The following is a 19,640-nucleotide window of genomic DNA, read 5'->3' on the forward strand; positions in this document are numbered from 1 at the left end:
AGTGCTGCTTCCAAACTGACTTACATTCTTTCTAAGGGACTTTAAATGAGGGCTTTAAGACAAAACTATAACAGGTACCCATCAATGCTTTTGACAGTCTGTCTGTCAGATCTGCTGAGACAACAAGCAAAGTGATCTAGTGTAAGCCCAAGAAAAGAACTGAGCGAGAAAAAATTGAATTTGACTTCTGGGTTCTGGCAAGTGACAAGAATGCTTTAAAAGAGCTTTTGTACTTCGTCTATGATAATTGTTGAATTATGGTGCAATTCATTAAAGTGCACCTATTTCACATTTCAATCATTTGTCAGACATTTTGTTTTGAACTCCACTGGTCAGCATTTATGGTCCATATGCTCCTCTGAGCTCAGTCCACCAAGGATGGGAGCCTGTGAAAGCTGTCACCTTGGAGTCTGGCGCTTTAGCACAATCTGTAAACATTCATTCTTTTTAGATGTGGAGGCTGAGTCCCTGGTGTTTGCCAACATGGCAGCCATCACATTTCCGAGCAGTCCATGTTGGCATGTTTGAAGGCTGAGAGGTATGTGTCATACTGGCAAGGAAGGAGGACCCAGAGGAAGGAGGAGTGTAATTAGGCAAATCAGCTGGAGTGATACAAACATGAGCACCTCACTGCTGCAGCTGCTTCTGGTTGTATCCAATTCCAGCAGCCTATGAGAGATTAAGGAGCATTTTGCAAAATGATTTGATTGCACAATACATACCTCAGCTCCATCAAACTTGCAATCTACCGGCAAAGCATCCATTTCTCTATAATTGCTTTACTCTCTGTAAGTTACAATAGCTCAACCAACTTTAATGAAAAAATATTAATTGTTGATTGAGACTTTACATGCCAGATTTCAGTCCCAATTCCTAATTTATGGAACACTAGGTTATTGATCATGAAAAAGCATTATAGGAACTCATAAAGGTTTTTAGCAATAGTGCATGTGGAGGCACTTGTGTGTCAAGCAGCCATGTGTCATGTAAAGCCACTGCATACATTGCAACTACTGGTTTCATGAGAGCAACATTTGCTAGTGTGACTATCAGGGTTCTTCCTCTCCCCCCCATTTTCTGGATATTGTCTATTGTGCCTACTGCATTAACAATCACAGAGTGTAGCTTTAGCATCATAGAATATTAGGGTTAGAAGAGGCCTCAGGAGGTCATCTAGTCCAACCCCCTGCTCAAAGCAGGACCAATCCCCGGACAGATTTTTGCCCCAGATCCCTAAATGCCCCCTCTCAAGGGCTGAGCTTACAAACCTGGGTTTAGCAGGCCAATGCTCAAACTACTGAGCTATCCTTATGTCGATGCATGCAACAGAAATATCTGAAATAAATACATCCAAGGAAGAGATTATGGGACTGTGAGGCAGCAGGAAAAAAGTGAGTGGCAGACAACATATTTTAGCACAGGAGCACATCATATAGTTTGGAAACTACAGGATCTCTTCATCTGGTTTGAATCCCCTATTATAATATTTAGAAAAAAATGGAGAAAAGAAACAACACTGAATTTCATGTTTATATCGTATTGGTTGTATCAATTTATTTTCACTGCAAGTCTGTTACTATTGTTTACCTTGGTCCTGAACATTACAGAATGGTGCAAGAATGCAAAATGTACAGATGTCAAGTTGTTAGCTACACTTCCTTCTGAACCACTCTCTCTGCCAAGTAAGGACAATCAAACACAAGTTAGAGAGTAAAGAAGATAGGACCAGATTCTCATATCTAATAGGACGCTTTGCTCTCACAGGGTAAAGAGGATTTAAACATGGGTGTAAATGGAACTTTCACTCCCTTTATGACCTTTTCAGGACTCATTCTACTGCTCTGGCTCTGCATTGTAACTAATACGGATGCAATGCATTGCAGAGTTCCTCAGAGAGGAGGATCAGTCACTGAGGAACAGGGAGGGGAAGATGCAGGAGCATCCATTATTCAAGGTCATATATATATGCAGAAAAAAAAGAAAGGATTGGTGCCATCTCAGCCAAAGCTGCAGATGTTCAGTCTCCACTAGGGAACATTAGTGGTTGGAACATTAAATCCAAATGAAAACATGATCCAGTCCTACATTTCACTACTCCTCAGAATCAGAAACATTGACCTCCTGAGCAGTGCAACAGCTCAACCCACAACTGAACTCTATGGCCAAGAGCAGCAATACCACCCCAATGCACCAGTCACTGGGGAGAACAATTAAAAACCAACAAGCTAGCACCACAGATCCCTGCACAGAACTACCACGCTAGCAAACAGCCTCCCCACAGTGAAAGATGCACCGCAGCCTCTGGCCAAATACAGAATCGGTAAAGTGGGAGCCACTCAGCACGGTCCAAACCCAGAGCAGGGTGACTGTGAGCCTACCTGCCAGGCGAGATTGAGACACAGGCGATTTCTATTCCCATGTCCAATATCTGAGCATGTGAGAGCAATTTCAGCGCATTACCTGAGAGGCTGAAACACCTTCTGCCAAAAGTGCACCGAACCCGAGCTAGAAGAGGGCGTCCCGCTGCGGCGCCACCTGGGCTGTGGGGACAAATGAAGACATGGGGGGAAACCTCCCGCACCTGCGAGCTCTTTGCTGGGCACAACAACTTACCTACCTCTGGAGATCCCCTTTGGTGCCAATGCGCCTACAGCTTGTTATGCGGCTAACGGCGCCACTCATTTCCCGCTCCCGCTCCCTTTGTGTGACCTCACAATTGGATACTAAGCGTGTTTCCTAGTAACCACGGAACGCAGAAAGACCAGCAACAGCGGGACCTCCCTGCTCTGTGCCCCAGGCGGGCCGGGCTCCGGCCGTGGGATGTCGCGCACCCCGGAGGGGACGGAACCAGACGGGCAGCGGGAGGAGGAATCAGCTGAGCAGACAAAAGGGAAACACCAGCTACCGCTCTCCGCCCTGTCCGCCTTCAGCTACATCCCCCCCGGCCGCAGGGACCCCCCGGAGCACAGCTACTTCCACCAGGAGTTCAAGGTGGGTGGGGGGAGAACGGGGCAGGGCGCGGAAAGGCCAGCAGGGAGCGGGGCTGGGGGAGAGGCAATGAAAAGAGGAGGAATAAGAAAGGAGGGGACATAGAAGTGAAAGCGAAGAGGCTGCAGGGGGCAGCAGAAACATTACAGTAAGTAAATAGGTGTTTGTACATTTCACCTGGAGAGGAAAATGTATTCTTGGCTTTCCCTCCCCACTCTCAAATTTGCAGAGCCTGGGCCCCTGAGTGGTCAACACTCATCATTCCTCTTAAGTAAAGCAATTAATATCAACAAGGATGTTCAGCACCTGGAAAATCTTGTTTACTCCTTAGGGTATAATTTACAGTCTAGAAAAAATAATAATTGGTTACAGGGAGATTTACTGAGCCCTGGAGAAATTAATAAAGGGCATGTATAATAAGTTCAGCTTTTTGGCAGTCTTTTATGCAGTCTAATTCAATCTGGGACCATGTAGTTGCATCTAATAAGATTGGGGTGGGTTGGTCTTAGTCATCATAGACATGATGGCAACACAACCATCTTAAATTTGATGCCAATATTTTAAAGGCACACAAATCAACCGCATGAGAATGTCACACTTTTGCCTTATGCTGGAAAGTCCACTTTAGCACTTACATAGCACTTTTCTTTTTCAAAATTATTTGTAACGTAATTAATTTTTACAACACTTCTGGAGGACAAAAGGTATTACCCATATGTTCTAGATGGGAAAAGTGATACAGAAAGGAGTTAGAGTGAATTTCAACAAAACATACTGAACTGACAAACAGAATGTTGTCCTCTGGTTAAACCTTTAAACATACTTCCGATAGTGATTTTATTGAAAAATATCTCAGTACTATTGATATTTGGCACAGATTAGCTGCCCAATTTCTGTTGAGAAGTCTGTGCTGTCAGAGATTGTGGTCTAAGAAATAGTTTCCATATTGGTTCAGAAGTAGAAAGTAGTTCAGCATCAGTAAGGCCCTGATTCTACAAACATTCATGCACATGGTTAACTTTACTACTATGGGCTAGATTCACAAAGGGATGTAGGCCCAGATTTAGGCACCACTGGTATTCACAAAACAGCCCACTCAGCTACTGCTGAACCCTGTTGGCACCTAAACTCAAGTTGGTTAGGGCATTCACCTAAGAGGTGGGAGATTCCTGTTAAAATCTTTTTTCCCCATCAGGCAGTTGGGAACTTGAACTGAGGGTTTCCCATATCCCAAATAAGTCCCCTAACCACTGGACTGGAAGTTATGGAGGCCCCCCTCCCCAATCATAGAATATCAGGAGATCATCTAGTCCAACCCCCTGCTCAAAGCAGTACCAATCCCCAGGCAGATTTTTGCCCCAAATCCCTAAATGGCCCCCTCAAGGATTGAGCTCACAACCCTGGGTTTAGCAGGCCAATACTCAAACCACTGAGCTACCCCTCCCCCCAAGCTTCTTGCAAGAGGCATCTGACTCCAGGAGAGGGTTCAAAGCTGAGACTTCCAAGCAGAGAGGGGTGCCTCCCTCCATCCCAACCGGTGGGCTGGTCTACACTAGAAAATTAGATCAATCCAGCTACATAGTTCAGCGGTATGAATTTTTCACACCCCTGAGCGATGTAGTTAAGACAACCTAAGTCCTCATGTAGACGGCTAGGTCAATGGAAGAATTCTTGTCAGCCTGTTTACCAACTCTCATGGATTAACTAAAGCAAACAGGAGAATACCTCCCATCACTGTCGTGTCTCCACTGAAACACATAATGGCCCTGTTGCAGCTAAGCCACTGTAGTGTCTTAAGTGTAGACATAGCCTAAGGCACTGAACTGCCTTAGAGCTGTAGGATTTAGCACATGCCTTTCTCCTTGGCATCTCCCATTGGCTAGTTTAGGCAGGGAGCCATCTGGCTTGCTGGCTTTTCGTGAATCCATTCTTAGGTACCTGTCTCCCTCCATTTGTTGTATAGGAAGACTGAGCGCTTAACTCAGGCTTTGTGAATCTCAATGATTTTGTAGGTACCTAAGAGTTTGAAGATGAGGTGGCCAAATCTATTACCCAGCAAAGGGATTTAGGGCTCTTATGTTAAATCTCCCTCTTAGCAGGAATTAAAATACTGCATAAAGCTGCTGAGTAAATACTGCTAACTCATTAGGACCGGTGAGGCTTAACTTTCAGAAAGAAGAAGCAGAGCTATCAAGGTGCTGTAGGAAGCTCTAGGAGCAGCCAAGACTGAGGAGAAATCTTAGGCTGAGATTTTTAATCTATTATTACTGGAGTCACCAACAAAGACAAAAACCTAGGTAAGGGGCAAGTTTGGGAGGATTTTATATGAAGTAGGATAAAAGTACTACCTGCTCACAACTAAGTAACAGGATCCAGAACCTTTCACTTCTGTTTCTGGTTCACATTCAGCATAGGTCAGTAGTGCTGCAATGGTCCGAGTGTGGCTTAATCATCTGTGCGAAACGAATTGCTCATTTCAATCCAAAACGTTAAAATTTATTTGGCAAATACATTTGACAAAGATCACTACAGCCAATCCACTTGCCACATTGGTTGAATGGTTTTGTTAAAATAATCACCATAGACATTGCTCATTTTCATCTGCAGGTTTCAGAGTTACACAGGAAAGGTATTGTAGAGCCAGAGCCTAATGATTATTGTGAATGAGAATAGTTAATGCTGTGCTTAAAAGATTAAAGAAAGAAAGGGAGAACAACATTAAGCCGAGGTGAGGCTGCAGCTCCAAATATGGCTTACACAGGTACAGAGCTGAAAGTTTCATTGTAAATTCTATATCAAATTCACACTGACCACCTGCCATATGGCAGAGCTTTGTTTAGAAATATGAAGTCAGTTTTACAAACCAAGTAATCTGGGTGTGTTAGAAGATGCCACTCGGATAATATCAAAATAAAATAAAAACTAAAAGTGTTAACAGCTATTTCATAAATTCTCAGCTGGGGTAGCACCATGGGAATAAGAATGAGAAATGGCCTGGAAAAAAAAGCATAGATGTGACCCATGGATCTGTATAACTAAGGAATTGTTAGACCATGAGTAAAAAAGGCATGACAAATTTGAGGTTTGGATTGGGTGACTGTGGGGAATAAACTGACTGACTGTTGGGATAAGCTTATTGACTATTTCAACAGAGAATGTTAAAAACAAATGCAGTTCAGCTATTGAGGTAGACAGAAGCATGGGCTAGTGGCCTGAGAACATGACTGGAAGATAGGAAATCCTTAATTTTAATCCCATTTTTGACTGACTCCCTTTCTGGTTTCGGGCAAATTCATGTAAACAGTGTGTGTTTCATTTCCCCATCCATGAATTACCCCATGCCTATTTGATAGGCATGCTGTGAACTTTAATTAATGTTTGCAAAATGATTTAGAAGTGCTTGATTTTATTAAGCCAGATCATAGGAAATGCTCACCTGAGACACAGATTGCTTGTCCATTTTACATGATTCATTCATTCTGACTGGGTTATTAAAAATACAGGCGTAGTATTCTAGCATTTAGCAATTGATGGAAATGACTACCATTAATACCAGTAAAGTATCTGGAGACAAAATAACCAGACAGACATTGCACAATTAAGTGGGATAATTCTGGCAGAATTGCTCAAAACAGATTATCTAGGACAGAATTACAGTTGAAGGTAGACAGACAGCCTATCATGTTTAAGTCCGAGAAAGGCTGAATTTTCTTCATTGATATAGTTAGTGAATAATGCAGTAGTTCTTTTTAACCAGCATGAGGTAGATCTTTACTTGGCTTCTGAATAAAATATGGAAAGCCAAGGAAAAGCTATAGTGAAATACAATAATGGAGAGGACAAATCACCACCTAGAATTCTGCAAGTCTCATCACCTCTGAGAAGTGAAAGGGAGAATAGATTTAAAAAAAAAACAAACAAAAAAAACCAGCCCCTCCTCTTGAACACCAACTAGTGTATTTCCCTTACTGAGTATCCCTATTATTATAGGAGTGCACTAGTGACACCATAGTTAAGGCAGTACCAAAAGTTTCCTTTCAAAGGGACCATTATAACCATCTAGTACTGTTCTGACTTTAATATTTTCATAGATAAAATAGTTATAAAATAGAAAAAGATAAAAATCAGAACATGCTTCAATTTTCTAAAGTACCATGAGGCCTGGCAGAATTTTGTTTAATAGATAATACATTTTTTTTTATTTTTAATCTATTTACATTTTCACAGTTGCACAAAATTATGGGCTTTAAGCATTTTTTATATTTATTGATGTAAATGTTCACACTTGTGGGAAACTGGAGGGGAGGATGTCAGACAATTATTTAGTGACAGACATTGATATTCAAAAAGTTAAAGCTTTATAGCCATTAAAACCACAAATTGTCAACATCACACATGAAAATATACAAAGCAATTATCCTTAAGTCAAACTGTAAAGTTCTCAAGCAGCACTTTTCTTACTTTGCCAATCTTTAATTTTCAATTATTATTGATGGAATTTATTTGGTCAGCTTGTATGTACACAGTGAAATCGATGTTTACTGACATTTACCTATAAAAATCTAATCCTTCCAAGCCTAATTACAACTACATCATTGATGAGCCAAAAATGAAGATTGAAGTTTTTAAAGTTTCACTTTTTCAGATTTTTAGATCATGTGTCACAAGAGCAAGGTGATAGGTTGAGATCTTCTCCAGTCAAAGTGCTGAGCCTTTGATGATTTTCATAAGTAATTATTAATATATTGCAAAAGGTCTTTTCCTCTCCTCTCTCAAATATTTGTTTCTGAAACATACATGGTTCAGTATTTGTAAACTATAATAAATCTCTAATGTCTGTAGCTAATTGTGCATTACCTAGCACTTTGGGACTTTAAGGACTCAAGGCTTCATTTCTTGTATATAGAAAACCAGTGCTGCAATCAGTGGGAGTCTTCGGTACACCAGGAAATGCAAGACTGGGATTCACTGGAGACACTAATTAATAGAGCTCTGAGATTTTCATATGAAAAGATGTTTTAAGTACAGTCATTTTTATGTTTGTTGGAGGGGTGGCAAGTGTGTGTTTATGCATATTATTGGAACCAGAGATTACTCATGCAGTATGTTTTGAGATACACAAAAATATGCATTAACTTGAAGATAAAGGCTGATTCACAGGCTACTTCCAATATCTATTTCTTTCAAAATGAACTTGAAAGCTGCCTTTCTGTCTTCATTTTCTTCAATCAAAATCCCTCTTTAATCAAGTATATACATTTGCTGAAGGAAAATAGTTCAATAAGGAAACCAATTTAAGCTTCCATGTAGTTACTATAAATTACAAAGGGGGAAATGGTGATATGAAACACTCAGACAAATCCTCTGGCAATGTCTTTACATATCATGTAGAAGTTGTTTTAGTTTCACATTTTCACAGACAAGCCAAATGCACAAAAGAATTGTAACAATTTTTCAGACTATTTCAAAAGGATGCCCCAAATGTTGCTAACAACTGATGTTCTTCACAGCATGTAGTGCTGCACGTGCACCAGTTAGTAGTTCTACCACATTATTTTCTGAGGGTACGTCTACACTACGTTATTATTCCGATTTTACATAAACCGGTTTTATAAAACAAAGTGTATAAAGTTGAGTGCACGTGGCCACACTAAGCACATTAATTCGGTGGTGTGCGTCCATGGTCCGAGGCTAGCATCGATTTCAGGAGCGTTGCTATTCTGTAGCTATCCCATAGTTCCCACAGTCTCCCCTGCCCCTTAGAATTCTGGGTTGAGAGCGCAGTGTCTGATAGGGCAAAAATCATTGTCGTGGGTGGTTCTGGGTAAATGTTGTCAGTCATTCCTTCCTCCAGGAAAGCAATGGCAGACAATCATTTTGCGCCCTTTTTCCCTGGATTGCCCTGGCAGATGCCATAGCACGGCAGACATGGAGCCCGTTCAGTGTTTTGTTTTGTTTTTTACAGTCACCGTATGTGTACTGGATGCCACGGACAGCGCGATACTCCAGCGCTACACAGCAGCATTCATTTGCTTTTGCATGATAGCAGAGACAGTTATCAGTTGTTCTGTACCGTCTGCTGCCGGAGTAAATTGGCAATGAGATGACGGTTATCTGTCCCTCTGTAGTGTCTGCTGCTATCATGGGTGTCCCTGGCTGAGATCAGCTGGGGGCGCAAAAGCAAAACTGAGGAATGGGACTTTATTATATTTTCATTCTATATTATATATATATCTGTCTTTAAATTGTTAATTTACTAGAAACCAGTTTATATATATATGGTCGTGGCTGTGGTACATAAATTATGATGAGTGGTAGATGCGTCGAGGGCTGCTATAATATCCTATTGTTCCTCCTCTCCAAACCTTCCTGGGCTATACTGGCAGGTGTCCCTATTAGTGATATAATAATAGATGTCGAAGAAGTAAGTGTGAATATGTGTCGTAATAAAATAATATAATCGTGTATATGCCGTATAGACTTGAATAGTATCGGCGGAGGAAGGGAGCCAGTGAGTGCTTGCTGCGATGTAGGATGTCACAGATAAATCTTTTCTTTACACAGAGTAATATTGAGAGCGTCAGCCCCGTGCGTATGGATGGGACAGTTTACCAGCCGTTTGTGTACCATCTACTGGGAATGACCCAGGAGGTCATTCTATTTCCAGGCGCCCCGGCCAGCCTCACTGAGGCCAGCCAGGAGCACTCACGGGGCTGATGTGATGACGGCTAACAGTCCATATTGCCCACCGTCTGCACCGGGGAAGGAGACCGGATACTGCTCTTTACTACTGCAGCATTGCATCTACTAGCACCATTCAGTAGACATACGGGTGACATTGAAGAGAAGTCAAAGAAACTATCTTTCCCTTTCTTTCCACATGGGGTGGGGGGGGGGGTGGTAAATTGATGAGCTATTCCCTGAACCACAGCGGACAATGTGTTTGACCCTACAGCATTGGGAAGCTTCAGCCAAGAATGCAAAATTAGTTTCGGAGGACTGCTGTGGACTGGGGGATAGCTGTGTCCTCAGTACCCCTTCCCTCCATGAGCGTCCTTTGAGTCTCTGGCTTCCTTACGCTTGTCATTGCAGCACTGTGTAGCCTGAGATTTCCCCCCCCCCCAAACCGTTTTGTTATTAAAAGCCATAGTCCCAATTCTGAATCTAGTGTCAAAAGTGGTGCCTGCAGAACCTCCAAGTTAATTACAGCTGGATCTGATAGGCGCTGCCACCAGACAGGAATTACAGTGCCTGCCTCACTCTGGTCTCCACAAACGCTTCCCTGGGGGGACCCCCAAGACTCAGACTGCCCTGAGTCTACAACAAAGGGAATAACACCCCATTTCCCTTCCTGCTCTTATCCTCCCAGATTTTCGCTTCAATTCCTTGAAACCAACCCAGAGAATTCAAGTTTTTTTTTACCCTACTTAGAGTCCCTGCAAATGCAAGCTTTGCACTCTAACACCAGAGAGTTTTCCTTTCCCCGTTCCTTCTCCCACCAATTTCCCTGGTTGGTTTCCAAACTGGAAAAACCCCCAAAAGGTTTTAAAAAGAAAATTTTATATATAAAAGAAAGAAAGACATAAAAAATTTCTCTGTATCAAGAGACATATACAAGGTCAATTGCCTTAAAGAAAAAAATGAATAACAGCCTTACCAAACAAAGAAATACAATTAAACATTCCAGCACTACACACATGTAAATACCAAAAAAAATAAAAAATAAGCCTATTGTCTTTCTAACCGTGTTACTTTACACTTGGAAACAGAAGATTAGAGAAGCCTGAGATAGAGATCACTCCTCACAGCTGAGAGGCACATAAAACAAAGAGACAAACAGACAAAGGCAAACTCAAAAATTCCCTCCCTGAGCTTTTGAAAAATCCAGTTTCCTGATAGGTCCTCTGGTCAGGTGTTTGGTTACCCTTTGTTAAACTCTTTACAGGTTAAAAAAAAACATTAACCCTTAGCTATCTGTTTATGACAACTTTGACATTTCGTCTCCTGTAACGGTGCTTTGATAGAACAGATTTGTCTCCCCATATAGTGATCAGATCCAGTATCTCCCGTATGGTTCATGCTGGAGCTCTTTTTGGATTTGGGACTGCATTGCCACCCGTGCTGATCAGAGCTCCACGCTGGGCAAACAGGAAATGAAAAATCAAAATTTTGCAGGGCTTTTCCTGTTTACCTGGCCATTGCATCCAAGTCCAGATTGCTGTCTGGAGCAGTCACGGTGGAGCACTGTGGGATACCGCCCGGAGGCCAATACCATCGATTTGCGGTCATACTAACCCTAATCCGATATGGTAATACCGATTTTAGCGCTACTCCTCTTGTTGGGGAGGAGTACAGAAATCGATTTAAAGAGCCCTTTATATCAATATAAAGGGCCTCATAGTGTGGATGGGTACAGCGTTAAATCAGTTTAATGCTGCTAAAAATCGGTTTAAACGTGTAGTGTAGACCATGCCTGAGTCACAGTGTGAAACACCACTGTAAGTTAATCATATTTTTGTCTTTATCCCAAGACAGGGATTGTTTCCACATATGACTCCATTTTTAAGAGGCCAATGGGTTACAACGAAAAACTCCACCGATGTGACAGAGAACATGCAAATAGTCGAGGTCTTAACATTAATGATGAGGTAAGGTTTATATGCGGACATTAAAGTGGCTTCATTCATATTGACAACACTGGAGTTAGGTGTTTAGTGTGGAGAGACAGATGTGACAGAGACCCCTTGACAGTGGGGCCCCACTGTTCTTTGCAAAGCAGACTTATCTCAGACCTGACAAACTCACTACACCAAATGTGTCTTACAGGATATATATCTATAAAGAGTAACTTAGGCTATCTACAGAAAGCTTGTAACCTGTCCAGCTTCATATTACAAGTGCTGTGTGGTTTAGAGGAGCAGTGGTTCAATATGAAACCAGTGGTGGAATAATTTTTATAGTGGGGATGCTGAAAGCCATTGAACAAAACTTTAAGCCCTGTATCTGATGGAAACCACTTCAAGCCAGGAAGTGCTGCTGCACTTCCAGTACTCCTAATTCCAGCATCCCTGGTGAAACTGGTAAATTGGGATACAATGCACCTTTGGGTGCAGAGAATCTGGAATTTCTGTGAGTTGCCAGTACCCCAGGGGCTGGATATCACAGGTGAACAATTCAAAGTGACTCAGGGGTTGGGGTGCACCTCTTGTTAACCTGCAAGGCAAAGATTGGGCTGGCATAGCCTAGAGGGGAGTGCTTGAATGTCTGAAAGGCTGATGGTGCCAGGGAGCTAACACCCAGTTACCAGAAGCAAGACTCCCTCACACCAGAGGCAGGGGGTAACAAGTTGACTGTCTTGGGTACCCTAAGAACTGTCATAATAGGCACCTTAGCCTGTGATACACAAAGCCAGCACAATAGGCAGGGAGCCACCTACACGAGCCAATGGGAGACACCAACCAGAGAGGGGACATGCTAAGCTCTGCCCCTCTCTGAGTAGGTGCCTAAGTCCAGGCTACACAGGGGTGCCTTACTCTGCTAGTAATCTATAAACGGGGCAGATAGGCACTTGGCTCCCTAAATTTTTTGTGGGGCCTGAAACAACACAGCTGGGGGACAGGAGGCACTCATAACCTCTAGCCTAGCAAATAGGGTACTCACTGGGATATGGGAAACCTCCACTTCAAATCCCACCTCCACTTGAGGAGTAGGGATGTAAACATGGATCTGCTACCTCTCAGGTGAGTGCTCTAACCCCGGGACAGGTTTTCCTCACTGTCTCATGTTGAAGTTGTTCCACTTTAATTAAACAGAATACTTAAATATGTATTGGGCCAAAGAATGTTAGAATGACTATGGCCTAGTGGATAGAGCACTCAGCTGAGATGTAGTCACTCACTGTTCCACTCTCTTCTCTGCTCAGGATGGGGCAGGAGTGGAGGGAAGAGAAAACTTGAACTGAGTCTTCCACATCCTGGTTGAGAACCCTAGGCTAAAGATTATAAGGGAGATCCATCTCCCCTCCCACTCCCCAGTTTTGTTTGGGGCTCCATATATGATTTAGGCAGCCAAATGCCTACCTTTCCTAGTTTGTGACTCACACTGGTGTTTAGGAGGGTGAGAGGTGTTTGGACACCTATCTCAAGGAAGTAGTACACATGCTCAGGCAGGAGAAAAGCACTGAAGCATCTAGAGTGAGACTGCAGGATATGTGCCCAGAGGCAACAGTTTAGGTGCTGAATGAGTTTAGGCACTGTGACAAAGTTCCTCCTCTACCTTGGTGGGTCCTGCACTTATTGGCAGATTTGCTCATCTCAGTGACTTTCCCCTCTTGTGGTATCCACAGTCTGGGTCAGCTCCTCCTGTGTCTGATCAGGAGTTGGGAGGGAACCCAGCCCACCCTCTACTCCAAGTTCCAGCCCAGGGCCCTGTGGATTGCAGCTGTCTATAGTGCCTCCTGTAACAGCTGCATGACAGCTACAACTCCCTGGGCTACTTCCACATGGCCTCCTCCAAACACCTTCTTTATCCTCACCACAGGATCTTCCTCCTGATGTCTGATAATGCTTGTCTCCTAAATCCTCCAGCAGTACACTCTCTCACTCTCAGCTCCTTGCCTTCTTGCTCCCAGCTCCTCACACACGCTCCTTCTCCTCTGGCTCCTCCCTGCCTGACTGGAGTGAGCTCCTTTTTAAACCCAGGTGCCCTGATTAGCCTGCCTTGATTGGCTGCAGGTGTTCTAATTAAAGTAGCTATCTCCACTGCCTTCTAGAAAGATCTTAATTGGCCCCAGGTGCCTTGATTAACCTGGAGCAACTGCCATTTGGTTACCAGGGATTTGTTTAGCCTGGGGCTAATATACCTGTTTCTCAGTACTTCACTGTAGCCATCTGGCCTTGCCCCATCACAGCACCTACAGCATTAGGCAACAGCCAAGCAGGAGTTTTGTGGATCAGTGGTGTCTGTAAATGGGACTTATGCTCCCAAAGTATCCTAAACCAGGTTCAGGGAAAGAGTAAAGCCATGCCCCTCAGACTGGGTAGACAGTGTGGATGTTGCAGTTCAGGTAGCAGCACAGGCTAGTCACCCAAGTGTAGACCCAAGGGGTCAGCCAGGCTTTTACGAGGGTGGCTATCCCATGTTGCTGCCCCTGCCACAATGTCCACTGCTAGTTTTAGCACATTAGCTCAAGCAACGCTAGCATGTTTCCAGATGCCTGAGGGGGGATGCATACTCCCAACTGCTGTATAGACATACCCAAAGACACACACACCCTATTTTCCTGAGTTAGCAGTCTCCCCTCTGTATATTTTCTGTATTCTCAGGGCACAGTAGAGTTTGGGGAGTAGAACTAGGCTGAAATCATTCTCTGTAGATTTCCCCCCTTAAGGCCCTGTGGATGTCCAAGTGGAGAGATCCTTGTAGGAGTTAATACTGCCCGGGTGGAGGGGTGCCCAGACACCAGCATTAGGAGGGCAAATGCTCAGTTAGGAAGTTCCAAGATCAGTAAGAATTGCCCTGTGAATCTTGGGATTCTGAGTGGGTCATGGAACATGCCCAGTCTCTCTTCTGTATCTGAGCAGCTTCCTCCTAAACTCAATAGCAAAGTGCCTAGTAGACTTCATGGAGGAGCTGGCTAATCTCCCTTTTTGGGATCAAAACTCTAGTTTGCGGGGTGTTTAATTTCCTTTTATTTTGGTAGAGTTTAGGGGTACAAGTGGGGTGTCACTGTTGGAAATGTCATTATGTTGGCAAAGCATTTTTGGAGTAAGGTTCTGCAGCGTTTCCTACAGATGGTCAGGCTCCCGCTTTGCCTGATCTCCTCTGGAAGTTCACTCCGTAGTTGGATCAACTCAACAGAGAATGCTTGATCCTGACCTTTGTGATCTGTGTTGTCCCAGCAGAGCACAGCTCCCCCAGTGGTCTACAGACCAAAGTTGGCTTTAATGTAGATTGTAGGCTTGATCCAAATTTATCAAGTATTTGTAGTGCTTAGAAGCTGTCACCTTAAACCTGCTGTAGGCGCCACCTTTATGTATCACCCTTTAGCTCTTAATACAGTAGCACCTATAGACCCCAGCCAGGATTAGGGGCCGACTGTGCTAGATGCTGTACAAACATACAAGTTCTCACAGAGTTGATGTTCCATCCACACTTTAGCTGCTGGAAGGAAGAAAGTTTTCTGTCTCTTCTGCCTCCAGAGCCTCCTGGTTGCTGTGACTCAGGAGGGTAATAATGCTGCACCAATCTACATTTACAGCCAGTTCACATTTACAAGGTCAGCATCATAACCATAAAATTTTTTTTTTTAAATGAGACCTTTAACTGCACAGAAATCAGTGGCTTAGTCCTCTACAATCACCAGGGAAAGCTTCCTGCTTACCACAAGTGAGTCAGTGAGCCGATATTTTCAAGCTCAGGTTTCATTAACTCTTTTTTTGCAGTAAGTTATGTGGGCAGAATACATGAAGGTGTGATGAGGTAGCAGAGCATGAAAACTAGTTGGGAGCATTACAAGCATCTCAGCCACACGTACATTGTACAGGTCATCCCAAATGCATGCTAATAAAACCTCTCTACTGACCTCCAAAAGCATACTAAATTCATTTATTACGTGGTCTGCAACTACTGACATGGATATCACCTCTACACGGTTAGGGTATGGCTATATATTTGGGTATGTACACGTAATCAGGATAGAGTCATTCAGAGCATATCTCCATATCCTGCTGTCTCAGTGATGCAGTCATGTTTTATACCTATTGTTAAAGTTCAGTCAGGAATTTTGGACAATACACTAATGATCCAAACCCCACTGTAATTGTCTTTCTGCTAAACAAATGCACCTTGCTCTAACACATATTATACAGTTCTGTCTAGGCAGAAGGCCCACTTGTCACCAGCTGCTACACCAGATTTAGCAATCTTTATTTGTCACAGCAGTGGCTCCTCTACTGTTTTGCATGTGTGTTTATATATTAAGGAATATAAAATTTAAATAATGTTCTTACAGGAACTGGCAAGACCCAGTGCTGTTTTGTCCTCTTCAGAATATGGGAGACACATAAACCAGCCCGTAGAGCAGTCAATCAGAGATTATGCAAGGATTAACCGTGTGCAGGCTGAGTTCTACAGGAAAAATGGAGTCACCTGCTTGTTGGAAAAACCTTCTCAAAGTCTCGAACCATCCTAAAGCTCCTGTCCCCACCAACCATCAACATGAACAAAGTATAACACAGTTTTCACAACAATAAGAAAATGAAGATTGTTTTGCCTTTTCTTGTAATACTTTCCTTTAGCTGGTCAGTGTGACTTGGATAACACACACACACACACGTGTGCATGCCATAACAGCTGTCAGTGTCCCCATGTTAGTGTAAATGTACCTTGACATTTCATTAAAATTTTGCAAATAATTTCTCTACCAATTTCAATGATGGCAATGTATTACAACAGAATAGAGCAAGTTTCTTCTTCAAAGCATTTACAAACAAACATCAATTTACAATCCACACAACCATTTCTATTAGATTCATAAGTATTATTATCCCAATGGAAAAACTGAGGCGGAAAGAGGTTAAGGCCAAGATTTTCCAAAACCAGTGCCTAAATCTGTAACCAGAAAAAAAAAATATTTTCACATCAACCTGAAAACAAAATTTGTTGAGATTTTTGGCAAACTGGAAATTAAAAAAAAAAAATTATAATTTGGGGGGTCAAACTAAATCTTTCACTCAATACAAAATGAAGTGTTTTGTTTTGGTTTCAAGTATTTAACTTTGTACAATAATATTGAAGGAAATTTTTAAATGAAAAGTTATTTCAAATCAAAGACATCAAACTGACATGTTTTGACTTGGAGTACCTTTCCCAGAGTTAAAGAAGAGCTCCGTATAGCTCAAAAACTTGTCTCTCTCACCAACAGAAGTTGAACAAATAAAATACATTACCTCACCCACCTTCTCTCTCTGATTTATTTAGGTTTTTTGGACACATCTCTTAAAATGTTTCCATCGACCCTCTGAGTGGGCAAGTCCTTGCAGACCTACTACGCTCTTTCAGTCATGTAAGGATTTCCAGACCCAGGAACTGAAAAGAACAGACTCCCTTTGTGAAGTCTCATTTATTAATTTTCTTCACACAGTACAAAAACCCCTCTTCATAGGCCCTTCAAATCTAACCCTTCATCTAAACTCTGGGGCTAATCCCAGCAAGTATCCTCTCCTGAGGTCAGGATTTCCCAGTTCTTCTCCCAGCTGTAGCCTTCAGTCAGCTTTTCCCCTAGTAAGCTAGAAGAGCTTAACTCTACTCTGCTGGTCTCAGGAAACTCCTTTCTAGGATCACCTCCCTCCAGCTGCGCTCTGGTAACCTTTTACCAGGCCTAGGTGCTTGTTGCTCAATTAGCTGCCTAGGTGGGCTGGCTGGCTGGCTGGCTGGCAGTTAATTGCTTACAGGTCAGCAGAGATGAGCTTGTTCTCCTTAAAAAGCCCTTCACTTGAAGTGAATGGGAGCTGCTATGTGCTCAGCACTTCTAAAAACTGGGACACTCAAATAGGAGCCTAAGTAGGAGTTTAGGTTTCTAACTTTAAGATGTTGCAAAATAGGTACCTAGTATGAGAGTGCAATCCATGAAGGTGCTTAGGTGCCACTGCAATCCACAAAACTCTCTCAGCTACCACCTAACACTGTAGGTGTCTAACCTCACTTGGTGCCTAAGTTTTTGCCTCTGGACATGCCTACTGCAGCCCAGGCACTTATCTCCTGCCTGAGCCCTAGAAGAGCTCACAAAGCAGGGGAAGATAGGCAATCAACTGCCTGATTCACCTGCTGGGGGCCATTGAGCTTGCCTACTGGATCAGGCCCCTCAGACAAGTTCATGCAAAACAGCTTGTGAAGCAGTAGGGGGAAGAGGACTTCTCTTACAATCTTTAGCATAGCGGATAGGGTACTAACCCAAGATGTAGGAGACCTTTGGTTCAGGTCCCAAAAAAAGGGGAGAAGAGATTACAACAGGGCTCTGGCATCTGTCAGATGAGTACACTAAACTGCGGGATATTCTAATATAGGTCTCCCATACTGAAGTTGTCCCACTTTTAAACAAACAACTGAATAATTAAATTGACTCAAAAAATATTCAAAGCTCACTAGAGAAAAATGGTGCTGTGCTGCTCTTAAATGTAAACATAATACCTGGCGTTCTGACAAGAAAAATCCTGTTTGGTTCAGTACCCAAAGCAGCAAAAAATTAGAACATGAAGAGGACTCTAACTTGCACTAAATACTGTAGTTTGTTAGAAAGGGCTGGCATGTCTCCTTAGGACACATTTGGGTTTGGACAGTATTCACCTGAAAAAGTTCTCTCACTCTAAAAGCACATTTCATTGATAGTAAAAGTCTCTCCTTTTCAGAGCAAAGTACTGAAATGTCTGCTTAAATGGGTTGTGTAAATTTCATAAGAACATAAGAGCAGCCAAACTGGGTCAGACCAAAGGTGCATCTAGCCCAGTATCCTGTCTTCTGACAGTGGCCAGTGCCAGGTACTCCAGAGGGAATGAATAGAACAGGTAATCATCAAGTGATCCATCTCCTGTTGCCCATTCCCAGTTTCTGGCAAACAGTGGCTAGGGACACCATCCCTGCCCAGCCTGGCTAATAGCCATTGAAGGACTGATCCTTCATGAATTTATCTAGTTTTTTTTTTAAACCCTGTCATAGTCTTGGCCTTCACAACATCCTCTGGGAAGGAGTTCCACAGGCTGACTGTGCATTGCGTGAAGAAATAATTCCTTTTGATTTAAACCTGCTGCCTATTATGTTTCATATGTTTTTATTCAACCCAGAATACACAAATATTTTCATTATCAGTTTCAAATGACAACCATGAGTTGTTGTATGCAGTGTAGTTGTAGCTATGTAGGTCCAATGATATTAGACAGACAAGGTGGATGAGGGAATATATTTTATTGGACCAACTCCTGTTGGTGAGAGAGCCAAGCTTTCAAGCCAGACAGAGCTCTTCTTCAGGTCTGGGAAAGGTACTCAGAGCATCACAACTAAACAAAAAAGAACAGATTGTTTAGCATAAGTAGATAGTACATATTCTAAGGGATCATTCGAGGTCGAGTGGCCTGTTAACACCTCTGCAGTCACAGGACAAAAAGATAGGATTAGCGGGTTACAGATTGTTGTAATAAACCATCGTGACAAAGTTCCTCCTCTACCTTGGTGGGTCCTGCACTTACTGGCAGACTTCCTCACCTCACAGATTCACCCTGTGGGTTGGGAAACAGCCCAGAGACCTTCCCCTCTGGTAGGAGCCACAGTCCAGGTCAATTCCTCCTGTGTTTGATCAGGAGTTGTGAGGTTTGGGGGGAACCCGGGCCTGCCCTCAACTCCAAGTTCCAGCCCAGGGCCCTGTGGACTGCAGCTGTCTAGAGTGCCTCCTGGTACAGTTGCGTTACAGCTACAACTCCCTGGGCTACTTCCCCATGGCCTCCTCCCAACACCTTCTTTGTCCTCACCACTGGACCTTCCTCCTGATGTCTGACAACACCTGTACTTCTCAGTCCTCCAGCAGTACGACGACTCACTCTCAGCTTCTTGCACACCTCTTGTTCCCAGTTCCTTGCACTTTCTCTCCTCTGACTCCCCTG

At 43.1% G+C, this 19,640-nt stretch overlaps 1 protein-coding gene across 2 annotated transcripts; it reads left to right on the top strand.

Moving 5' to 3' along the window:
• The first annotated feature begins 2,776 nt into the window (after positions 1–2,776).
• On the top strand, positions 2,777–16,941 carry CFAP90 (cilia and flagella associated protein 90). 2 transcript variants are annotated; one of them, XM_075061951.1, is made up of 4 exons: positions 2,777–2,991; positions 11,520–11,636; positions 15,189–15,265; positions 16,001–16,085. In XM_075061951.1, the coding sequence occupies exons 1-4, from the start codon at positions 2,821–2,823 to the stop codon at positions 16,053–16,055; spliced, it is 420 nt and encodes a 139-aa protein (XP_074918052.1). In that variant the 5' UTR covers positions 2,777–2,820; the 3' UTR covers positions 16,056–16,085. The 2 variants fall into 2 exon arrangements, with proteins under 2 accessions (XP_074918052.1, XP_032642409.1); XM_032786518.2 differs by lacking the exon at positions 15,189–15,265 and having other exon boundaries at positions 16,001–16,941.
• The last annotated feature ends 2,699 nt before the right edge of the window (positions 16,942–19,640 follow it).

The sequence above is a fragment of the Chelonoidis abingdonii genome, chromosome 2 (genome assembly GCF_003597395.2).
Source record: "Chelonoidis abingdonii isolate Lonesome George chromosome 2, CheloAbing_2.0, whole genome shotgun sequence".
NCBI lineage: Eukaryota > Metazoa > Chordata > Testudines > Testudinidae > Chelonoidis > Chelonoidis abingdonii.

Bases quoted from the DNA above. Each gene is read 5' to 3' on its own strand.
- CFAP90 (XM_032786518.2), top strand. From the start codon at position 2,821: ATGTCGCGCACCCCGGAGGGGACGGAACCAGACGGGCAGCGGGAGGAG. The intron at 2,992-11,519 runs GTGGGTGGGGGG...CTTTATCCCAAG, and splicing joins ACTTCCACCAGGAGTTCAAG to ACAGGGATTGTTTCCACATA. The intron at 11,637-16,000 runs GTAAGGTTTATA...ATGTTCTTACAG, and splicing joins GTCTTAACATTAATGATGAG to GAACTGGCAAGACCCAGTGC.